Source organism: Notothenia rossii, assembly GCF_949606895.1.
Source record: "Notothenia rossii genome assembly, chromosome: 12".
Classification (NCBI taxonomy): domain Eukaryota; kingdom Metazoa; phylum Chordata; class Actinopteri; order Perciformes; family Nototheniidae; genus Notothenia; species Notothenia rossii.
Window position 1 is genome coordinate 20,153,262 of NC_136911.1, and position 24,801 is coordinate 20,178,062.

Genomic DNA, 24,801 nt, shown 5'->3' on the forward strand with positions numbered 1-24,801 from the left:
ATCAGAATCAAATCTTTTATACATCCAGTGTTGTGAAATTAAGAAAAACAAAGGTACAGTGAAGAAAAAAGAAAATTAAGAGGCAAGCAAATGTTGATAATAATAAAATCTAAAAAGTACACATCCATGGTAGAAAATAAGTATATAATAATTTACAATCCCTTCTCTATATATGTTATTTTTATTGCTCATGCTGTACAGCAGGGGTGTCAAACTCAAGGCCTGGGGGCCAAATCCGGCCCGCCACTTCATTTTCTGTGGCCCACAAGAGCTTGCAAAGAATATAATAATTATTTTAATGTTACGTGCCGCTTTACAGGAGAACGTTGCCCATAAACTACATGTCCCACAATGCATCTCATTGTGTGACATGTGCAATGAAGAGACTTGCAATTATTTTCCCTAGACTTCTGCTTTCAGACATAGTTCATTATGAAGTTATTACCCTATCCGACAATAATCCAATGCAGAGGGAATATTGTAAAATAATACATTATTTTATATTTATTATGTATATTTATATAATCTTAAAGTTACCACCGGCAACCATAATTCTAATGTGGCCCGCGATGAAATTGAGTTTGACCCCCCTGCTGTACAGTATATTGTATTGTGTCTTTATTGTAGTTTGTACACAGTGAAAATATCATCGACCTACAGCGATGTTTTTCTCAAATGCCTGATTGTTTCTCACTAGAGTGCCCCAACAGCGAAATGCACTTGTTTGGTTGAACTAAAACCATGATGTATGTGCCGTGAATCCACAGCTGCATATCTCTGTCTGCTTATGTAAAAAGTGGATGGCCTTCTGCCATGAGGCCTGGCTGCGAGAGCTGCAGTGTCAACACTGAGCAGCGAGGGCCAGAGGGTGATGTAAGTATTGATACACTCCTTGAAACCACTCGAGCTGAAGACACAAAAGCAGGAAGACGATTGTGAATTCTTGGCAGAGGGTCGAGGGATGCCATTAAAAAGGCAAATGTGATTAATTTTTAGTGAGAACGCCCTCTTCTTGGCGACTGTCAGCGAGGTCGGGCTAAAGGGATGTGACACAGAAATTACTCTTCCTCCTGGCGTCTAATGCGACTCGTCACTCCGAGGAAATATCCGGGAGATGGGGACTGTGACAAAAACGCTCTCATCTAATAGACTAACTATTTGTCCAGGCCTCATGTGGCAGAGATCCGGCTCAATAGCGCTAAGTGATCAATTGCTTAAACACCACAGATCACTTGCGATTCAACACAAACAAAAGTGTTTTATCTCAAATTGCTGCTGAGGGCTTCATCACATTTGTATGGATGAGGGACAAAAGCTATCTTAAGCAATCAGGGAAGCATGGAACTATAAATTCTCATACAGGCCTCCTGTTTTGTCCTTTCACCGTCCTGATATGCGTCAGTGGTTGTCACGGTTTTTCTTTAAACCTGTTTGATATTAGATAAAAACCCCTGTGGAGTGACATTTTACCAGGCGACAAAATAGCCACACTTTATCACGACCCTTTCATAAACACTCTGTTAGTTCCTGTAGACGTACTAACAATGAAAGACAGCGCACCGGCCACACTAAAGGTTATGTCTTTACCGATTTCATGCAGTTTCAGGCAAATGCTTCTTACAAATAAAAATGTATTTCAATGAGTATTTGTTGGCCACAGCTAATTGAACAGGAATCCTATACTCCTATATACAGTACATCCTATACATCACTTAATGGAACCGTATTATGCTTATTCTGGGTTTTCCCTTTCCTCTAGTCTAGTGCAGCGGTTCCCAACCTTTTCCAACTCGGGGCCCACTTAACCTGTTCAACCCGGAGGCCCCCCGCCCGCAGTGAAACTGTGTCTCAGGGCTTCTTAACATTTAAAAACCTATGAATGTGTCATACCCACTTAACGGGAAGAAACTCAGCTAACTGACGATACGAACCATTTTTACCGAAACAAAACACAAGTCTCACAAGAAGCGTCTAATTGAGCCCAGAGCGGGAAAATGCTAACACACTTAGCACATAACTCTAGGTATAAATACCCTTATTACATATCGGATCTGCACAAACAAAATATGGATTAGCAAACTGAGATTGCACAGATTCTACAGGTATTAGTGTCATCACTGTGTGATCAAAACGGCAGGGGAAGCAAACACAGACATCACAACACGGAGCTTTAAGGAGCAAAAACGGGACATTATCACCTTTGCTGTTGTTCTGAACAAAAGTTGTGTTCAATGGCATCAAAACGATAAAAATGCTGCTGAAGGTTAATCCAATGCGTCTGAAATGATTACTGATAATATATCTTCATATTTATGTCAATAACGGAGTTTTGATATATAGCTGATAGCTACCAGAGTGTATGACAGCTTCCGGTTCCAGGGCATTCTGGCTACGTATCACTCAATCACCAATGGGTAATATTTAGGTGGATTTTAGGAACTTCCCCTCGATTCTATTGGCTCTAACGGTTAAAAAGAGATGTCAATCATCAAAATCGACCGAGGGGGCCAGAGATATGGAAAATGCACCCAAATGACCCCAGAATTATTTTTTTTGTGCTAAACCTCTCTAAAAGGTCAAATTTCACTTGTTTTGCATCAATTTTGAAACAGGGTACTTATTATATGTTATAGTTTGGATTCCTAAAGCTTTTAGTCTACCACCCCATCATTCAAGGGTGGTTTTCACTATAAGTAATGTGGTTTTTTTTGACGGACACAATAATTAAAAAATGTTTACTATGTTCAATCTGAATTTACTTTAAAATAAAAATAATCTATATTGATTCTGACTCTTCTACTTCCAACTCACAGGTTTATCATTGCTTTGAGTAAAAAGATTATTAATTTACCCCTTTTTAGAAGTGAAGATATAGTAATTTGTTCTGGGAATGTCAATTTCGAGCCTGAGACCTGAAAAGCAGGCTCAGGGCTTAACACATTCAACCATAAACAATGAACTACGGAGGCTAAATAAAGTTCTGATTGTTCAATTCAGAACATGTGACACGTTGTAAAGACCGTTGTGATCAAGGACTGTAATGACCGTTGCTAAGGAGGATCGAGAGAGAGAAAGGAAAAGAGGTTTAAAATAAAAATAAATCTTAACAATGAAAATGTTTCCACACAAATCAGAATGTTTTGCAAATTATTTGGCGGCAAATATTGCATTTACATTTACACCCTTTAATATTTTATTTGGGCTTTTAGATGAAGACCGCACACAGTTCATAAATACAACTATTCTTCTGGCTAAAATACATATTTTGAAAAGTCAATCAAGGAGTAATCTTAATTGAAGGTGTTTGAAGAGTAGATTAAAAATATTCTTTGGAAAAAATGATTGCCACAAAAAATCAAAGGGTGGCTCAACACGCCATGAAACGGGAAATAATGAGCTCTAACGATGAGTGGGATTAAAGACATATATACATATGCCATGTTGTGTTTTTTGGTTGTCAACCTATTTTTGTTTGTGAAATGTTGAAGTGATCCTACTGACTGTATCTTTATTTCTTCTGTTTTTGTTTAGTTGTTGTTTGAGATGGGAATGTCATCTCCTATATGTTATTCTTATGTCCATGTTTGTGTCTTTAAACAGGTTGGGAACCGCTGCTCTAGTGTGTTATGTAGGTTTGTGTGCACGTAAATGGTCTGCAAAGGCTAAAATCCCAAAGTTCCCTTACAGAAGGAGTTTCTCTCCCACAGTATACAAATATGAAACCTGAAAATGAGCCTAGTGGTCCCTCTAAGTCACGGTTGGGTTGTAATAGGGTTGGATTTGACCTTTTTTTCCTCAAACCTTGCAGTGTATTTATCTGAAGTTATTAAAAGTGCTATCTGATCCCTCCAGACATATTCGAACAGCTAAACTAACCTCCAAACTGCACACAGAGACATAAAAATGCTGCTTTGAAAGATGTAATTATAAAATTCATCCAGTTTCTATTTGTTCTCAAATTGCCAGCTGGGCTCTCTTAAAACTAACATTCTTCTGATGTGTTATAAAAGTCGTATTATAGGCCATCAGAGATCACACTTGCTTGGTTCTTATTATCTTGCTTTATTCCTCAGCTATATGTCCTACAGAGGCAATGACTCTCCCTCTGCTACAGGCTGGGCATCTGCACACTCTGCCGTAGTTTACTTTGTGAGAAAACGCCTCACGTTCTTGTATCCCATTACCGCGACCACCTTGAGATAAATGGCTCTTTCTCCCCTCCGCCATAAGGTTTTATATCAAACGACATGTGTTAAGTATCTGACTGCAGGTTATATTGTTTCAGCGGAAATAAAACAATCACTTCTGGAGCTGTTTTCGCTTGCCTGTGGTGTGTATCTGCTGGCCAACACACACACACACAAACACACACTCTGTTTATAGATGTAAGGAAGAGTACCGTGGCAGGTGACAGGTTAACTCTGCTCTGTAAATTCCTGGGCCGTGTATGATGTAGCCTGTGATCCTGCAGTCCTTGATTAGATCTGAGCTAGTAAATATCCTGTGATTAATCAAAAGGGCTTGTTCTGCGTGTAGCGTCCCTGTGTCACCTTCACAGCTGGGGAGCAGGGCCGCCTTGTTTACCACACTCCACCTCCATCTCCTCAGACCCCATCCGCATTTCATCCCCGCTCACAGAGGGACGACATATAAGGATCACTGCTTTTACAATTCAAACATACATGTTATGGCTGATTCTTCTCATATATTGGGCCAAATACCTGCCTTATATTTTCGTTGTTATCTCTTATTTTAGACACTATCTGAAAGCATAAGGCAGGTATGTCTTATTTTTATGTTTGATCAACAAATCTTGCAGAAATACCTACATTGTCTGTGTAGTTAAAGCCTGATATTGCCATCTCAATTGTTGTCAAAAACTCATTAGTGAGCCACATCAATGCCTAGGTGACATATCCCTTCATTAGGATAACCTTTGTAGTTAATTTTAATCCAATATACAATCTCCTGCTGTGGGAAATATAGTGCACATACAGTACAGTAATGCACAGCTAAATGACCTCTTGTCTGATTAATATTAGAAGTATTTCTGACTCGTTTTAATAATGGCGTCTACTGGAGAAACAAACAACCTTCAGGCTTAGTGACATTTTAAAGTATTGCAAGACATACAAATTGTTGGCTTCTGTCTTTTTTATTTCACGGGATTTACTGACGATAAGATGTATAGACGTATCCTTTTAATTACAAAATAATTAGCACCCAGACAGAGAATATCCCCTAGAAACAGCGTTGCTACGTACATGCTCGTTACATCCATGAAACATGTTCAAATGAAGGCCAACATGATAATGGGTGATTGTAGTAATTAATAGACTGGACTAATTACTTTAGCCAGTAGAGATTCATTTAATGCTGAAGTGAAATGATGTGTGTTTGAGCAGAGCGTGTCCAACTGAAACTGAGACATTTCTAATTAACCATCCCGCTCCGCTAGTTTACAGTAGCCGTAACATCCTCTGACTGGTGTTACTCCAGTTACTCTCTTACTCCCATGTGACGTTATCTACGTCTTCCTTGAACAGTTCACTCGGAAAACACATCCTGATGTCCCGACTTGTCAACACAGTCCAGTCCGCAGAGCGTGATTTAACTGATTGCTGCCCCCCTTTTCCATGATGACCCTCTGATTGTCATTCGTAGACGGTCTTAGGGACACGCATGTCATGTTAATAACGACCGCATGTATCCCTCCACCGTAGACCAAAGTCCGGACCTGTCTGGGAATATAGATCTCTAATTGCTTTTGCATGGTGGTGCAGCAGAACTGTGCTTCCCAGATGTCAGCTCTGACAAACCGGCGTGCAAGTCACTGTCAATAGGTCTGAGAAATCTCCCTAACAAGCTCGCGATTACATACATCTTTAGCCGCTGTGGATATGGCCCCAAAGAGACTGAACAACTTCTCAAGGAGACTTCATGTTTGATGTTCCAGGGCTTGATTGCATTTAGAAAAAAATTGAAACCCACTATATTGGGAATGTGTCCAAACAGTCTAGGTTTGCTAATTTTGTCATAGTCAATTTCATAGCGTGGCCGTGAGAACGGGCGGCGATGGAATGAAGTTCCTGAGTGGTTTGCGGAGGGGCGTGAGTGGGTTTGACAGTTCCAGTGAAATATGCCCCGCTGTACCTTTTTCCATTACAAGAGCAGGGACCAAAAATGCAAATCAAGGGGTCCGCTCTCGGGAGGTCGTTAGAAAAGTGACATATCAAACAACTGGCTTCAAGTGGCAGACAAAATCTTACATTATTTCTACATCATTGTTTTCCCATCTTAATTTGGGATATTATTCCCCTGGCTTTTCACCATTTCAATAAAGAGCCATTTTGTTTTGAGCCGCTCTCTAAAGCCATTGTTTAGATGGCCTCAGTGCTCACTTCCTTGGCAGAAAACCTTGATCATGAGAATAGTAACCACCTCCTAAAGAGAGTGATCTGTCTCACGGCCTTCTCTGAACAGGAGATGAATTGGCTTAATGGTGAGGAGACCCCAGCCCCACGCTAAGGGGGGGTTTAGAGGGGCATTATATGACATGGTTTTATAGCCTATCAGCATTGTCATACCCCCGCTGTAATTTCAGCCTCCTTTTTTTTCTGCACCATAACGCCTGGTGGATGTTCGGCCCTAAGCTCGGTTAAACACACAACACTCATACCTGGTGCTTCGTGATGCCACATGTCATCGGCTGTAAATAACGTTGATTGAAGCTCTAACCATGACAATCAAAAACTAAACTTTATTATTAATGGCATATGTTTATTGCAATGCCTTTAATAAAGGAGCTCTATTTAGCTTTTTGGTGTTGTTTCCCTTCCTGTAGTGTGTTGTTGTATAGGTTTTTGTGAATGTAAATGGTCTGCAAAGCCTCCGTTGGACTCCTTTTGTTTACTTTTGGAAAACATCACTAAGTAACACTCGCAGTAGGGCTGCTCAATTAATCGTATTTTAATCGCAATTACGATTTTGGCTTGCAACGGTTATGAAAACAACATAATTGAAATAAAGCAATTATTTATTTATTTTTTCTTAAACATTTTTTATTGGTTTTTCAGTTGAATTATACTCAAAGTTCAGGATAATCAACTGTTGAAAACATACTGTTCAATTTTTTTTTAAATAAATGGATGTTTTCAAAGTAAATGGATAATCGTTTTTTAATAATCGTGATATAAATTATTGACCCAAATAATCGAGATTATGATTTTTGCCATAATCGAGCAGCCCTAACTCGCACTTCTATTGGCTAGCGCTCCAACACATTTTACGTGATAGGCTAAGGGGTGGGGCATCTCTAAGCAGGTTGACCAATCACCACAGAGCCAGCCAGCTAACCAATCAGAGCAGACTGGGCTCTGGTTTCAGACAGAGTGGGAAAAGAGGTGCTGCATCACAGGCAGTATGAGAACAATAAAGAGCTTTTTGAAGACATGTCCCAGTAGAGACACTAAATACTAATATGGACCTCAAAATAAGCCGAATAGCGCCCCTTTAAAAGCACTTTAGGGACTTCTCAATATCAGCGTGAGGATGCACAAGATAAGATCATGTTTGTTTGAACACCAGCAGCCGTAAACAGCGAGAGCCATTAGCGTGATTCTCCTCGAGTATTCACCAGCCTGCTCTCAACACAGCTCATTATTGGTGATAGATTAGCAGGCTGATTATAGTGATATGCTCTAATTTGTAAATGAGTGGGGTGCACCTGTCACTAAGACTCATTCACTAATAACGACCATGCACTGAATAAGTAAAGACCTTTCTGAAGCTGCCGATTGATTCACTTTCACCCATGTTTACTGTCAATCCTGCTTTTGTTTGATTACTTTATTGACAGAACATTAACCTGCATTTGTGAGGAATGTATGATTTGCTTTGTATTATGATCAAATGAATATCTTTTGAGTTGTGGCGTCTACATTTGAGAAAAGAGGCAGTTTGTCACAAGGGGCTTTTTTACTTATTTCTTACACAGTAATGACACAAATCCGACCCAAGTATTTGGTATCTAAAGTCGGAGCATGTTGATAGAAAATATCTTAACATGCTGTGCATTTGAAATCTATTTGTGCACATTTTCACCCTTTTTTATGGAACAAGGAAAGTGTTTAATTGATCAATCCTGAGGGAACAGCGAGAGAAAGAGCAGCAGGGTGGGCTCACTGGGCTCCCCTTTAAAAGCTACGGCCCTGTAACTTTACAAAGACCTTAAAGTAAGACAAGACAAGGGGGTATGTGACCTTCAGCCATTAAACCATCCTGTTAATTGGCTAATAATAAAATGTTTTTATTGTGCAAAACCTCTTTAGTATAATTGAATTCCCCTCTGATTTCCACTCATTTCATTTTTATTTCTGTCTTTTCGCTGAGGGTGTGAAGCCTCACCATTACTGGCTTTAATGGCAGTATGGGATTGGTTTTCCAGGATTGCCACTCTAACTAAGCTTTATCCGTTCATCCACCTCCTTATTCTTCTCCCCGCAAACTTAACATTTAAACCACTCTCATTACAGCGCAGATTACACAGGCCTATTGGTCCTCATTAGCACCCACTGATCCTTGGCTGGGCCCATGTCCTAACATCTTTTAATTAGCATTCTGGAAATCTAATCAATGTAATAACTCTGAATAATCTCCCCTTTTGCACTTATTTTCTCCCACTCTTTTATTCCAGGATGGTCTTGGCTGGAAGACTCAAAGGCTGATAGAACGTGGACTTTTGTGTCTGAGCCTGCCAGGTATGTGAGAAGATAGGAGAGGAGATGGTGAAGGGCAAACCGGAGTCGATTTGACTGCACTTTTAATGGAAATGACATCTAAAAACACAAATTATAGTAATATTAGTGGGGGTTTTCAAGGCTATGGGAGGACATGAGAACGTTGTTGTACCTGCTAGTGACAGATGTAGAAGGTGGGCTGTGAGGTTTTTCTCTAAATGCCCTGTAAAGCGTTCAGTCCCCAGCCAGGTCCTGTGGCGTGATACGAAGTGAAAGCCAAGGCGGGGTTTGGCACTGGACGGCCATTTTGTGTCTGGTCTGGTGCCGGGTTTCTCTGGGTGTCACTTTGGCTACATATCAGAGTCCGTGGCGGCTATGAGCGAAGCTGCAGGTCAGCATGTTTAACGCGGCAGTTGCAGGGCAGAGAATCTTATTTTTTGGGATTATAAAATCAAAAATCTATTTATGGATGAATGTAATATCTTAAAACACTGATTCCAGCATCCATGCGTGTAAAAAAGAATGGGAGGAATGCTATTAGGCCATTGTGATGGCATATACACTGAAATGTTGACTTTAATTAAATGTACTATGTCAACAGATTTCACATAACGGTGGTAGGTGGAAAGCAATATTATTAAGTTTAACATTTTATATATAAACCTATATTATTGCTTCCAACCAACCTAATACAGTTTTGTGAAAGCTGTTGACATAACACATTGAATTAAAGTCAACATTTCAGTTGTTTCAGTGTATGTGAGAGACCCACCTTTGTGTACAGTAAAGTGCTGTTTCTATGCCAGGTATCCAGGGCAGACATTTTGGCACAGTTTTAGCAATACAGACAAAGACGCCAGGGCATGATGGGACACAGACCTGCCATTTCCCAGCAGCCCTGGCATCCCTCTCACTGTAGAATGATGAATGGTTACACTCGCATGGCACACAATTGCTCATGCACACATACGACACACGTGCAAAGAAATATACCCTCCTCGTCAGGTGAACCAGGCTTTGGCATTGCATCACACACACAATCACACAGAGACAGACAGGCGTCCGTACTGTAGCGCTGCATTATTCAGAGCCAGGTGTAGGAGGAAGGGGGAATAAGGTTGTGTTTATTAGCTGCTCCCTTGGTGTTCTCTAAATTGCCTTGTTTGCTCGGCACAAGCACACAAACAGATGCTGTCCTCTCTGCTCTGGGTAATTCTCGGGGTCTCTGGGTATTTAGTGAAAGGCCTACCGGTGCCACACACACACACACACACACACATACACACACACACACACACACACACACACACACACATACACACACACACACACACACACACACACACACACACACACACACACACACACTGCCTTGTCTGTGCTTGTGCATACAGTCTACGCATGCAAACACACACATCAGACCGGTGCTACTTAAAAAACACATTTGCGCGCTAATTTTGCGCCGACATTCAGCGCTGTCTCATTCATGCAAAGAAGACATTGTCTCCCTACATAAGTAATTGGAGTTCCCCATATAGCAAAGCTCAGAGTCCCTCGCCCTCTCAGCGACACAATTTCACTCTTATTAAGAAAATCTGCATTTAGGAGGGACCAATGCTATCAGTCGAAATTAATCTGCTTTGACTGATCCCTAATGTGACCACAGTCATCGAGTAATTATTGTCTGGATGGCTGTGCACCAGCCTCATAACCACTGCCTCCCCCCCCCCCCTGAAATAGGGCTAGACTTGGTGTTTGAATCCCTGTGCTGGTTACAGTGGGTACGGCAGGCATGTCATTTAGCGCTTGATCAGTGAGTCGTGATTAGGCTGCCCTGTATTATTGTGATTAACGTCCACCCAGCGGACGACTGTCCTGTTGTCACCAGTGATACCATCTGAGATCTTGAGACTCTGGGATGAGCGCCAGTGGAAGAAACTGGTATTAGTAACACAAAGCGCTCACTCTGACTCTCTAAAACGCACTCAACTTCTCTCCTGTCAGTCACAACATCTAATGCATGTAACGAGTGCAGAGAGCTTGTTTTGTCTGTGTGTCCGCTCCGATTAGTCAACATCGTTGTCTACTATTTCCATCTTGCACTGAAATCCAGAACCTCGTCCTGCAACAGTCCTCCGTTTTTCATCTCACACCTCCTCAAACCAACAAAAGCCGATTTGACCACAGCTGATTTTAGTAGCAAAGGCAGTCCGAGAGACTATGCGCGTTCTCACTGTACGTCAAATTAGATCACAGCGAGGGGGGGATGCTGCGCGCTGACCCCCGTCTCTTCTCCTCAGACAATCGCTCGCTTAGAAGGAGCTCTTGAAAACAGGCCTGTGGACCCTCAATGTTTCACCGCTACAAAGAGAGAATAAGGGGCTCAGATTAAAAAGAGATCTTGATACTATAGTGTGAAAGAGACAAAATTGAGCCTATAAATTACCGTCCTAAAAGCTGTATCACTTAAAACATTTTAAGTACAAAAATAATGCAACATTTTTCATGCAAAAAATCACACTTAAAGAACGGAGATAGGACTATTATGCCTTTGTGCTTCATTATTACACTTTAGTTAAGTCCGGATATATAAACTTTTCTTTTATATTGTGAGGCTGAATCTATATTTATTTGTATTGCTGTAGCTTTCTGTGTGTGTGTGTGTGTGTGTGTGTGTGTGTGTGTGTGTGTGTGTGTGTGTGTGTGTGTGTGTGTGTGTGTGTGTGTGTGTGTGTGTGTGTGTGTGTGTGTGTGTGTGTGTGTGTGTGTGTGTGTGTGTGTGTGTGTGTGTGTGTGTGTGTGTGTGTGTGTGTGTGTGTGTGTGTGTGTGTGTGTGTGTGTGTGTGTGTGTGTGTGTGTGTGACTTCCTTGTAATTACCCGCCTAAACTCCGACCCCCTTCTCATGGCTCTCGTGCATCCGCCGGTTGGAAAAGAGTCAGTTTTGATTACAAAGTAAACGCTGCAGCATCAGACAGGGGTGGGAGGGGGTTGGAGGGTGTGTGTGTGTGGGGGGGGGGGGGGGGGGGGTTACATGCTGATATGCATTCTATCAGGATGATTTATGCAAATTATGCACATTATTCCCGCAGGAATCTCTCTTCTGAAAGTGCCAGGATAAATTGCCGGAAATTAGCCATAAAATTCACTGTGCAGGGAGTGTGAGGTGAAGGCCGCCGAGGAGCCAAGGACATTGGGCTGCCGTGGTTACGCTTGGCCTGGCCTGCCTCCCCCATGCTTGGCATTCATGGCTGTTAAAGACCTCTGCTCAGACAGATACACTGAAGCCTGGAGTAGCACTCAGCACATCAGGAAGATCAGCCAAGCAAGTGTTACACTAACGGCCGCGCTTTCATGCTCTAGTAACATGACAGACTCTCAGCAGAGGGAAGCACGTCGTCTGCTTCCACATTTTACACTGAAACCAACTCTATAATTATAAATTCCTGGAGAGAACGGGATTGATTATAAGTCGGTAAATGACCTCAAAAGCAGGCAGTGTTTGGATTGTTTTCATCTCTTTTGTTATGCCTTTGTTTACATACAGTTAACCTTGGCTGTAGTGCATCTTAATCTTCAGATTACACTTTAATCAGAAACCTGTCCAACAATCAGGAAATGAATAACACGTAAACAAGTAGCTGTCGGTATCAGAACACACAACTCAGGCGGTATTAGACACCGGCTTCTTTATAGCTTCAACCGCAACTCGCTGATCTGTCTTGTGATCCGTGTGTGTGTGTGTGTGTGTGAGTGTGTGTGTGTGTGTGAGGGAAACAAAAAGAAAGAGTGTGTGTGTGTGTGTGTGTGTGTGTGTGTGTATTAAATGAACAGTGAGCGATTCACACTGTTATTGTGTCATCATGTCTTTATTTCAATCTGGGAGCCAGAGTTAATGAATATCAGAGAGTGGAGATGGAATCCACCTCGCCTTAGCTTTAATGGACCTGAGCGGGTCAGGAGCTGCATATTGATCAGGACAAGTGGTCCCTGTCACTCTCACACCTGAACGCACACAGACTTCAACCTGAGTCGAATCCATGACGTTTATTACCTTTTTAAAGCTTATTTTCTCGCAGTGTTGTGAATGTATCATGTTGTTTTTGCCAGCTCACATGAGGTTGCAGGGGCACTGTACATCAAACAGCGGCACATGATCCTAATGTTAAGGTCACAGAAATGGAAAGTTCACAGCTGTCTGAGGAGCCTCTACAACACAAGCATTGTGTGAACACTTGAATACACTACAAGTCTGTTGGAAAAACAACATTTTTTGCGACATTTCAATTTGCCAAAATCCAATTTAAGGAACCATGTAAAAAAACATCAGACTTCTTTAAGCAACAGCACCATAAGATGTCAACAAAACAATTGAATTGTCTCCCGACAGCACTCGTAAACTGATCCAAATGTTTGCAGAATGTAGGGACTTAATTTAAATGCACCTGTTTTTGTTTTCCCAAATCCAGAGTAAATTGTTGTTTTGAAGAAAACCTGTACAGCGCCAGAGCCCGTTCTGTTCAAAACAACAGCACAAATTGCTGCGCTCTGCCATGACACGCTTTAATCCCAGCAGAATAAAAGAACATCAGATTACGGGACAAAGACGGAGCCATCGGTAAACAGGGATTAGGGGATTGGGACTTTAATCTGATTAATATGGAGGCAGTTGGAATATTAGAGATGTTACTGAACAATTGTATTCCAGATGAGAGGATAATCACACATTACCACGTCATTTATTTCGCCCTGTTAGAGCTTCCAGAGCTAAACACGGCACCATATGTTTACCTGACCTCCAGGCTGCCTCAGACAAAACAACATTCCCCTCAACGTTAGGAGTCAAAAGCCAAAACATAGTCAGAAATGTATGGATATGTATTTTAGCGTTGTTAGAATTGAAAGTCAATTGGCCTGAGTGAACTCTAGATTAGTTCAAATAACTTCTTAAATAATCTGCTTTAATGATCCACACAGTATGTACAGTGCACTGTCATGTGTTTAAATCTAAAGATAACAATGATCAACAATAACCCTACACTTACTTAAAGTGGCTGAATTCAGAAAAGTCTACCATAATTCATTTTTGTATATGTTTGTATCAGAGTGCCTCATCACTTTACCCCAACAGAGCACTGCTTGTGGGTGGTGGTAAGTATCAATCAATACAATTCCATTTTTTACAGTTTGCCGTCATGTATTTGTCTTTTTGTGACTGACATCGAGTCGTATCATTCGTCAAAATATATCTGACGGAGTTTTTAAAATAGATCTCCCATCGATAAATAATGCAAAAAGTAATGTGAGTGTTCTTTATTGATATCATTTTAACAAAATGAACTTGAATGAAATGTCTGAAATGATTGTCTTAATCTGCTTTATGCTGTGTAGTGAACATTGACGCTGGATGCACTCGTAGAGACTCTTCTCCTTGCTGCTCTGATATACACAACAATCCATTTCCTGATCATCTTAAAAGGAATTATGCAACTTGGACAGTAGTTGATATTGGTTATTGACGTATCTAATGTAAAAAAAAAAAGCTATATTCTTGTATTTACTGGGAATAAAATAAACCACACACTTGAAATATAAAGAAGTGTCATATCACATTTTGGAAAATCCATCTAAAATGTTACAAACTGCTGCACCTCGATGGCTCATAATGAAAGAGAAACACTAGGACAACAAGCTATACTTAACATATCAGAATTGACCTCTTTAGTCTCACACTTATATTATATATCCCGCATCGTGTGTGCATAACACAAAGACAACACTATGCATTTCTATCAGCAGCCTGACAAAAGTGAATTACCGCCCACAGTTGATTTGGAGCCTCGGCCTGCTCGGCACATATATCTTTTAAACACACAATATGACACAGCGTGGATGAATCCATTGCCAGTGTTTAGCCTGTTACTGATATGAAGGGGACATTTCAATTCAACGCTCTTATGTATATTTTGACTTCCGTGTTTATCATCCTTAGCAGACATCACATCCGCGTTATGAATAGGCACCCTGCTGGCCCTTGATATGGTAAATTGGACGTTTTATGGTTTATGAAAAGGGGTGTTTTTTATCTCCCACTTTTATTCATGAGCCCTGAATCTCGTTGTAAATGCCTCTAAGAAAGATTCAGCTTTATTAGACTCATGAATAAAAATCGATGTTGCCTATTATGGCGGTGGTCGGTGGCCACTGAGGAAAAACTTCTCTTTGCCAGAGACTTGTGAGTGTCAGTCCAACACACACACATAACATTTCAGAGTGTGTGCGTGACATTTCCCCAGCTTGTAGCCATGGCTCAAACACCACCGAGTGTCGAGCAGTTCCCACATCAAAAGGGAAATGATGGCTTTCCATTTTGAATGTCACTTAAATCCTGGTTTAGTAGTAAAATAGTTGTACATTTCTGCCTTTGATATTTGTCTGTGTTGTCTGTTTTCCTTTGAATGTTTTGTTTCCCACACGCATATGGCTCTGTCTCACCCCTAGGGAATCTCCTCCTCTGGGCTAATGTGAATATTAGTATGGGTTAAATGCTCTAGTCATTTGTGCATTAATGCATGTTGCATAATTAATGTTTTTTGCTCAAAAAGCATCCATTCCTGTGTCAAAACTTAAAAATATCAGTCCTAAAACGTGAGGAGCTGCTGCAGGATTTTCTGCATGAGCTGTTTTGATGTCTCCTGATCATTTCCCTTCTTGATTAAGAGGCGTTGTGTGAGGATTCAAGGCATTCAGGAGTGTGATGGGATTAAAGGGGACACTGTAATGACCCTGTTGTCGGAGGGGCTCATCATACAGACACAAAGTCGGAGCGAGCGGAGGAAAAACACAAACACAATGTCACTGTTGTTCTCATGTTTAAAGAAAGAAACTCATTTATCATTTCAATTATAAGAAAAATCTTATTTTTTTAATCTTATCTTTAGTTATTTTATGTTTTTTCTTTTTTTAATCTGTCATCTAAAAGACATTGTGACGCAATAGATCTATATTTGGGTATTTTGTTGAATTTATTTAATTTGAAGTGAGTATTTCATTTTACATTTTTCACATTGAACCAAGGATTGTTTGGGATATATTAGCGGGTAATAATGTTGCCTTGAAAATGTTTTAACATTGACATTTAAGATGTCTGTTGCATATATTTTTTAACGTCTGCACAGTGTTGAATTAAGATTATAGTCGTTGCATTTAGAGCTGAAAATCTGTGCAGGTCAATCTAACAATTTAATCAAAGCCTGACAGGAAATGCTTAATTGTTGAAAATCCACAATAAAAAAGAAATAGCAGTACACTAATTCATCTAGTGAGAAAGAACATCTCAGTATGTTGCATTTAACATCAGTTGCCTCTGTCCATGGCACTGAAGTCTTTAATGGCCTTACTGTATGTGACAAAAATTAAGTTTAAGTAACTTAATCATCAATACAATTGTTGCTTCATTTCGTAATAACTGTATTTCTTCCCCTTGATTTCGTGCGTAATTGGAAAAAGTGTGTGGCCTAAACGCAGTCTTCTCATTTGATCCATCTTCACTTCCTGTCTGCATTTTGGAGATTAATATCTTAGTAGAAAGACTTAAGATTTTAGGATTTTAAATAATGTCTTTACATTTCAGGCTATTTGGTCTCATCAGAATCTCCTGGTGTGGACAGACGACCGAGGAGGACAAAGGGTGAGTGTATGGGAGTCAGCTGATGGCTGCGTGGTGATTAAAGACACCAAATTACGGCAATGAGCAGTGTCGTAATTACATTCCTTAATCACATTCTGGAGGTCTAATTGCCTTAACGATGTGTTTCATTGCGTGAAGGCAGGTATTACAGTCGACAGTTTTCATACACACTTGTTTTCGAATTAACGTATTATCACACACCGTCACGGTAATTGTTTTAATAAAAGCAATAAAGGTGGACAGAGTTTTTGTTTTTGTTTCCTGGAGCAGAGAGCTGTTTTTTGTTCTGCCTTGAGGCGATTTTCAGCCTACACGTCTGGCCTTCGCTCCCAAGACTTGGCGTCACTTTCAGCTCAAGAAAATACAAGTTATCGGTTTTGATGGAGCAGAAAATGATTGACCAATTGCTTCTCAGTGTACTTGACACGTCGCGAGAGTCGGAGAAATGAGAGCTGCATCACCCAGAAACGGGTGGTCTAATTTCATAATAGGCACTATAATAAAAATGTTTTGCAATTTAAAACATGATTAATTCTAAAAACGCAGCATTCACTGACACTAAATTTGACACCAGATGAAGGAGCAGAAGTATTTATGTTGTTCAAAATATTTTAATAAAGCTTTTCAACACTGAAATACATACAAATGGCCCTCTTCGCCCATATAATAACCAAAGTATCTACAATAATCCACATCTTGACCTGACAACGCGATTCATCTGAAGACCTCGATCATATTGTGTAAAAAAAAAAAATACATCAACTCAGAAAGAGACTACAATGTGCAATGCAGGCAGAATATCCAATATCAATGTCCAAATTAATAAATTACAAAAAGACACACCGAAACAGCTTGATTCTTGAAGGTTTCTAAATGTTTCTTGAATAGTATTATATCACAGTGCCCCATTAAAGAATTGTAATAGGCGTGCGCATCTATTAACAAGTGGCCGGGTTAGCACATAAATATCTGGAAACCAGCCTCTATTTAATCTCCTTGTTCATGACATTCCACGTGTTCAATAGAAAAGTTCATGACAACAGGCCTCGAACCAGAAAGCAAATGTCTCTGAGGTGAGGGAAATAAAAAATCAATAAATAAGGAAGCAGCAGTGAGGTTGGACTAACGCTCCAGGAAGGTGTCCATGTTTTTAAAAAGTCGCAGGTTGTCAGGTCACCCAAATCTCCTGGGGAAAAGAGGTCCAAAGTGATCAACAACTCACTGAACCGCAGCCACTCGCACAGGCCTCGCGTTTGGTCTTCACTGTCATTCATACCAGCACTTAAAGGATGATTTATATACACAATCAAGTATTGTTTGAACAAAAAAGCGCGTTTTGAATGCATTTAGTAAATATTATAAAAGTATTCATCGGCATTACTTCTTCGTCTCTAGCCTATCAACAACACAGGTCTCCCAAAGTGTTCTTCAAACTCTCCCCTGTGCGTCTGTGGAGTCTTAAGGCTTGTCAGTGCACTGTTTGCAGAGGCTGGCGGTGGCGTTGTTGAATAGGGCACATTTATGTGGGCAGGAGGCTGAAGCCACCCCGGGTGGGAAGGGATATCCAGGCGGCTGCTCGTACGCGCCCAACCCGGGAGCTGCGAGGGCGGTGGTGGCCGGTATCGAGGCGGCAGATATGGCTTGACCCTGGTTCAGATACGCCACCAGCCGCCTCATCTCCTCCAGTGCCTGCGCCTGCATGAGGATGTAGTTTTTGGCGAGCAGCAAAGTGGCAATTTTGGAGAGTTTCCTCACCGAGGGGCTGTGCGCGTAAGGGATGACCCCTCTGAGCTCATCCAGCGCGTCGTTCAGGTCGTGCATCCTCCGCCTCTCTCTGGCGTTGATGTTAAGCCTCAGTGTTTTCTGCTCTTTGTTTTTCTTACCTCCTGGTTTCCCAATGGGCACGCTGCGTCCGTCAGTCAGAAGGATCATTTCGCACCTCTCATCGCTGTCATCGTCCTCGTCCCCGCCGCTGCTCTCCGCCGCAGAGGTCCTGTTGGCGCTCTCGCCGAAATTGACGCACAAAGATCCGGTGGGCAGACCCAGTGGACCCCCTCTGCCTCCTGCAAGTCCTCCCGGCTGGATGGAGTCTTGCTCGGTCTGGTCAAAGCAGCTGATCGGTGACTGGCGGTCTCTGGCTGCGAGTTCAATGCCAGCCGACGACCGGAAGGGATCCGTTTTCTTAGTGGACACAGCGCTGAGAGTTTTGTGAAAAATGTCCCCCGCGCCTCCGTTCAAGTTCATCCTGTCCATGGGCTCTTGCTCGTGCGGGCAACGGTCTCTTCTGGGAACTCTGCGCGCGCCTCTATGAGTTTCTCCCTGTGTTCTTCCTGCTTTAGTTTAGTTGTGTGTCAGAGGAGAAGTTGCAGGCTTGCTCGACTTGTCAGCTGAGGTGTGGAGACGAGGAGGAGACTCAAGTAATAAGTGCCTCTCTGACTCTCTCTCTCTCTCTCTCTCTCTCTCTCTCTCTCTCTCTCTCTCACACACATTCACCTTCACAGGATCTCCGCGATGATCCTCGTTACGCACGAGACGCCTGAGTCTTTTTACATCATTATCTCGAGGCGGGTTATTAAAAAGGATTCGCCTATTGGGATAGAGACCCCCTCACCCCTCTCACTCCTCACCCAATCAGCTTAACGTTTTAATTAATGGCATTTAAACATGGCAAACAATACCGCGTGTGCTCTATCATTCCCTTCAAGTGTGTGTTTACAAGTCATTTTGCATCTGTGTTTTTAGAAGAGAGTCTGATCATAAAAGGGGATATTCTTCATGGACCGTGTGAGAAGTTGTACTTTTAGTCAATCTCTTTTGTAGAAGTCTATAGGATTCAAATCCAATAGACTAGTGGTGTTTTCATTACTTTTATCACTATTTGGTTGGTTCCTCTTTTCTTATGTGGCATCAAACCGCCACTTGAATTCAAAGAGAGAGACCAAGCATATAATTACCAAACTTGACATGACACTCTTTAGCAGACTTCAGACTGCATCATCCTTATGAGAACCACAGCCAGCACATTTCATTTCCCCTGCTTTGTATTCTAAATCTCCCCAAACCAACACGGATATTCTTGCAGTGCAGGACGTCTCTTGGTTTTCCCTGACCAACATTTACCTGTGGTCATACTGCCATCTACTGGGTTGTGTGGTGCAGTACACCAACAAGGGGAAGTCAAATGTACTCAGCATTAGCTAAGCTTTGTCCAGCTCTCTACCCTTGGGCACACCATCATGTGAGGGCTAAAGAAAAACCCTAATATTGAACTAAATGTGCCTATGATAATTATCTGGTAAATTGGAAAAATGCCATCTCCTTGTTCCATTTGAAATAGTAAAGCAACTGTGAATAAGTGTGGGTTTGGATATTACACTTAAAGTTTTTATAAAACAATTAAAAATAGATAAAAGGAAAAATACGTATTTTCTATAACTCTGAATCAATTTACATAATAGGTGTGGGTGCTGCAGTCTTTGAAAAATAGCAAGTGTTGTGCAAACTAGGGGCATAATCTTTTTGTCTTTGGTTCATAGATGTTTACCTCAACCATTGCTGTGGGAGCTGTCCGGTGCTGAACACGCAGAGACCCTTTGCTCTTATTAGACGTCGTACACCAACTCCACAGGTAGCCAAAGTGCACCGTAGCCCAGGTGACCCCACAGCTCACTGGGATTCATTATGACCCGCTTTCTTACTGCTTGCAACACATTCTTCTTCACCTCTTTCACAAAAAGCCTGTTCAGTAATTACTCCCCCCCCCCCCCCCCCCCCCTGGAAGCCTTTTGTAGAAACATGCTGCAATGCCCTCAGGACAAGTTACCTAGTTACCATACCAGTGTGCTGCCTATATTTAAGCTACCCTTATCAGTGATTACAGGTAACCCCTGCTGATTGAAACCACAGGGGATATGGAGTGGATTCCTTCACCCTCGGATAAAGCACCTTGGCAGCTACAGATTTAGTTTGAATGGATCTTTGTAGAGAGGTCTGATCCTTCAGTACGTCACAAGACAAGTTCTGTTCAGAAATCCACTCGTGAGAGGGAGACGGAAGAAAAGATTTGAGATATTTTCATTGTACAAAGCTGAGGAATTAACTCAGTTTGTAGACTTCTTTACAGCGGTGGAGGAAGATTATTAATTTAATTAAAGTGTAAAAATACTCAGTTATAAGTAATAGGCCTGCATTCAAAATGTTACTTAAGTAGAAGTAAAAAAGTATTAGCTTAAAAAAAATACTTTAAAGGGTGACCTATCATGCAAAATGCAGTTTCTGGTGTCTTTTATACATAAAGATGTGTCCCCGGTGTGTCGGGGAACTCACGCAGCGTCAGAAAATAAAACCCTCTCTCTTTTCCTCTGTACCCAAATCTCTAAAAACGGGGCTACAACGGAGCTGATCCAGATTTGCGTCCGATATGACTTAATATCTGAAATGTGGACCCACGGCCCAATCAGAAAGTTGCTATCAGAAACAATGCCCGACTGTTTTGGACGTAATATGGTCGGTGTTTACATTAGCATGGCTAACACTCAGAGCTAACCTGTACTGGAGAGCATGTGTGTGAAGAAGCAGGAAGTAAAAAGGAACTCACCTTGTGGTATAACCGGCAAGAGAGAAAGCCTTTGAGCTCCATACTGTTTCAGAAAGAATCCTTGATAATCCATGATATGGCATTTCATCACGGCAGTATTTAGTTTAGACAGTAGCTGCCGGGTCCCGCATGAGCTCAGACCCCTCCTTTTTTTTGTATCAATTTTTTTTAAAGCTGTATACCCGAATCAGCACTTTAGAAACAGGAAGTGAATAGAGGGATATGAGGCGTGCTAGAATGGGTGATCTGTTTGGTATTTTGAGCAAAACACTTCATAGACATGTTTTTTTATATATCTGAGACCTATGCTATTGCCTACAAATAGCATGATAGGTGACCTTTAAATAAAAGTGTTCATTATGCAAAATGGCGCTTTTAAGCACTATATATCTTTCATTACTGTATGTATTCAAATGATTGATACATTCATGTGTTCGTCAGCATTGCGCTTGGTAAAGGTAGGGTTTGTTTGAATTACTTGATGCACTACTGGGTAACTTAATCTATAATAACATTTAATAATATGTGTCCATTTATATTTAGTATTAATAATCTAAATCTGCGAAGTAGCTTAATATGTCAAATACATGTTGTGGAGTAAACAGTATAAAGAAGCATAATTTGAAAATACTCAGGTAAAGTACAAGTACCAAATGTTTTACTGAAGTAAAGTATTTGAGTAAAGATAGGTAGCTGTTCCAGTCTAATCTTTAAACACGTGTTTATTTCAAATCTAGCCAAGCAGAGAAACTTGTTCTTATGTTGCATTTCTGTTATGTGTCCCCCCTGTGCTGGGTCTCAGTGTTCATGTCAGGAAAGTTATTTGCAGCTGCATTAAAAACACAATTGACCAAAGCGCTCTTCACACATTCAAGGTCAATGTTTTTCAGCTTTTTCCAGCACATTTCAATTAGCGTATGTTCCGTCTCTGGGCTGAGGCTCCATGAGAGGCCGTGGGGGCAGGATACTGGAGGAGTTATGATCTAACGAGTGGCAGAGACAGTCGCTTTATCCTGAGACAGCAAGAGAACACCTTCATGGCCAATCAGGTCCGGCTAATGAGACAAGATGGGCCAGGACCGTGGCACAACCATTACAGCCACAGTCTGTCAGCACTTTGGTAATGAAGAGAGCACTGAAGGTAAAACTGTGTTAGGAAAGAGAACAAGTATCCATTTAAATTTGGAGGAAAGGGAAGTTTAGACGCAGGAGCATGACAGGAAGTGCTCAAACCATTAAAGAAACTTCCACACAGAAATCAGGATTTATTCTCTACCTGAGCTAAAGGGTTGTTATTTTTACCACAAGGTCATGTGGTCACTTTGGTTTGTTGTTTTTGTTTCTCTGCAGGATTACAGGCAAACTACTGGTATGATTTTCATGAAACTTGGTGGCTGTACCGTGGAAATCCCATTATATATTTAAGCGGATACAAATCACAAAGCAGATTAACGCATTATTTTTCACTTTCGTATCGCAAGATAGGATATTTAGCCTGTCCGGGATCTGCAAAATCTGAGAGTGACCTTTGAGTTTTTTCTGCTTCGCTTTTTTTTAATATTGCAAAACAAAACAGTTTGGTACAACAATGACAAGAACACCCAAGGACAAACAAAGTTAGCTGACATGATACATGGATATATGTATATATGTAAACATGCATACTGTATTTATGACATAGCAAACCAAAAGAAAATGTTGAGGAAATTAATTATAAATATTTAGCAGTTACTGAGAATTAAATGACAGAGTGCTTAAGGGGAAATCTGTTAAATAATGCATGCATGTAAATGTGTATGACTGTGTATAAGGGGAAAAACTAATACAAACATACAATTATTTAATAAATAATAAAACATGTATAATAAAATAATACAAATAAATGATTTGTGTTTTTTGAAATGTAATAAGGGGGTAATATTAAAGAAGGAATACGAAATCAATTCATATTTTGAAGGTAAGAAGTGTTACGTTAAGTAAATATATGCTAGTTTTATATCTTTGATCTTTTGAGTTTTGTATCTTTTTTCATCTAACCATGCATGACATATTAAAGTATTACACAATATTAAATAATTAATTAAATTTGCCAAAATCGGGTGGTTTATTCTCAATCACAGTGTAATAAATACAAACGTTAATTAAAATGGCCTTTTCAAAAATAATGTCTTGTGCATCCAAAGAGTAATTCCACTTCTCACCACCAGAGGGCAGGCTCTACCTTCTAATGGAGCAGCGGTGTGTGATGGGGCAGCAGAGGGTGGCGCAGGAGCCGCTGAACATGCTGTACGGCAGCCTGGTGGATTTCTTTCAACTTTGAAGATTTTGGTTATCAGTGGATGCCAGACTCTGAGGCTGTACAGTCCTGATATGAAATTCCAATTTTGTCCTGTGGTGCTCTACATCCACGCCCAGCTCTGAGCCATATGCATGACATGATTCCCCTGCTCACCTGCGACATGTCGGAGCTGAATCCTCAAACAGCTGATTGTGGATCAGTGTCCCTCCTTCACTCACTCAGGTTATTTTAGCACTTGTTAATGTTCTTTTGCACCACTTTTTTCACTGTCAGTGAGTGTCTCTGCATTTCATTATTGTTAGAAAATAGACGAACTCTCTCCTCTACTCTGTAGCGTTAATTGTTTTCACCACTCATTGCTTATTTGGAGGATTAAAGGAAATCAACATTAATGGGTTGGTGAAATGATTGGATAACCCCCCTTCTCCCCCCACCTGGCCCTTCTTCACTCATTACTCCTTCCGCCATTCTCTGCGATGATATGCATTCATCAACATCTGATTATCTTTCAAAATGTGCAATAGCTTTCTAATGTGACATGGAAATGCAACGCTTTAAAAAAATAACAGTTTTGCTTGCGTACAGTACCTCCTTATGTGTTTCTGTCGTGTGTCAAATCAAATGCTTATTATGTCTGCAGAAGTCTTAGCATTTATCGTGGTTTCATGTGATAGTGCAGTGCCCTTAAACGCCACTAGGAGACGCACTAAGATAAGAGGATGTTGGTGCATAAGACTCTTTCAGCTATCTGTCAAAAATGTTTGTTAGTTAACATTTCCCAAACTCTTAATATCAATTGATTCGGAAATTTCACTTCATATATGCAGAGGTCCCTCGCCCACCTCACCACCATACTTTGCATCCCAGAGTGCTTATGGGAGTTAATATGCACCTCGAATTAATCTCAGTGTAATATCACGCAAGGTCTTTTTAGGTTATTGCAGGATGGCGAAACTGCACCATGCTTCACTGCGAAATTCCTAATTTCAACGAATTTTCCCTCTATGTGTCGCTAGAACAAGATGTTCACTTGTGTCAGATCTGCTCAACAATTCTCCAGAAATAGGCTACACTAGATGTCATTAATCGGAGTTTAATGTAAATGCTGTATGTATAATTTGACATCGAAAGCAACCTGTCACCTTCTATAGATTCTGTCTTTAATATCTCTATTTTACGATTTTTCTGACATCCCCTATCTTCGCCTGTGTGTGTATTTGCAGTTTATATCTCGCCGGTTCCGGGCTGCATTCCTGTACTACAGTGAAATATTTGAGCCATGAAACAAAAGGCTGTTCGGCGGTGCGCAGCTTTCAGCACTACGCAGGGTGGACAGCGCTCCTGTGTGCGGATGGACAGCTCCGACACATCAAGTAGGTTCACATAAAAAAACAGAGCTTTAAAATTGTTGTGTATATTTACTTTATTGATGGAAGAAAGAGGGGAAGAGTACAGTACATGAGCAATGCGTTACAGAAG

At 41.0% G+C, this 24,801-nt stretch overlaps 2 protein-coding genes across 2 annotated transcripts in view; one reads left to right on the forward strand and one right to left on the reverse strand.

Moving 5' to 3' along the window:
* LOC307026164 (uncharacterized protein) overlaps positions 1-23,852 on the forward strand; it is a 28,275-nt gene extending 4,423 nt beyond the window's left edge. Inside the window, exons 3-5 of the mRNA XM_079661336.1 lie at positions 8,696-8,759; positions 16,370-16,426; positions 23,231-23,852. Of these exons, the coding sequence (XP_079517462.1) occupies positions 8,696-8,759; positions 16,370-16,426; positions 23,231-23,343 (234 nt within the window). The 3' untranslated portion in view covers positions 23,344-23,852. The remainder of the gene's footprint in view (positions 1-8,695; positions 8,760-16,369; positions 16,427-23,230) is intronic.
* On the reverse strand, positions 16,837-18,906 carry bhlhe22 (basic helix-loop-helix family, member e22). The gene has a single exon (XM_079661331.1). It carries the CDS (start codon positions 18,677-18,679, stop codon positions 17,885-17,887), a length of 795 nt encoding a protein of 264 aa, XP_079517457.1. The 5' UTR covers positions 18,680-18,906; the 3' UTR covers positions 16,837-17,884.
* Positions 23,853-24,801: the final 949 nt, after the last annotated feature.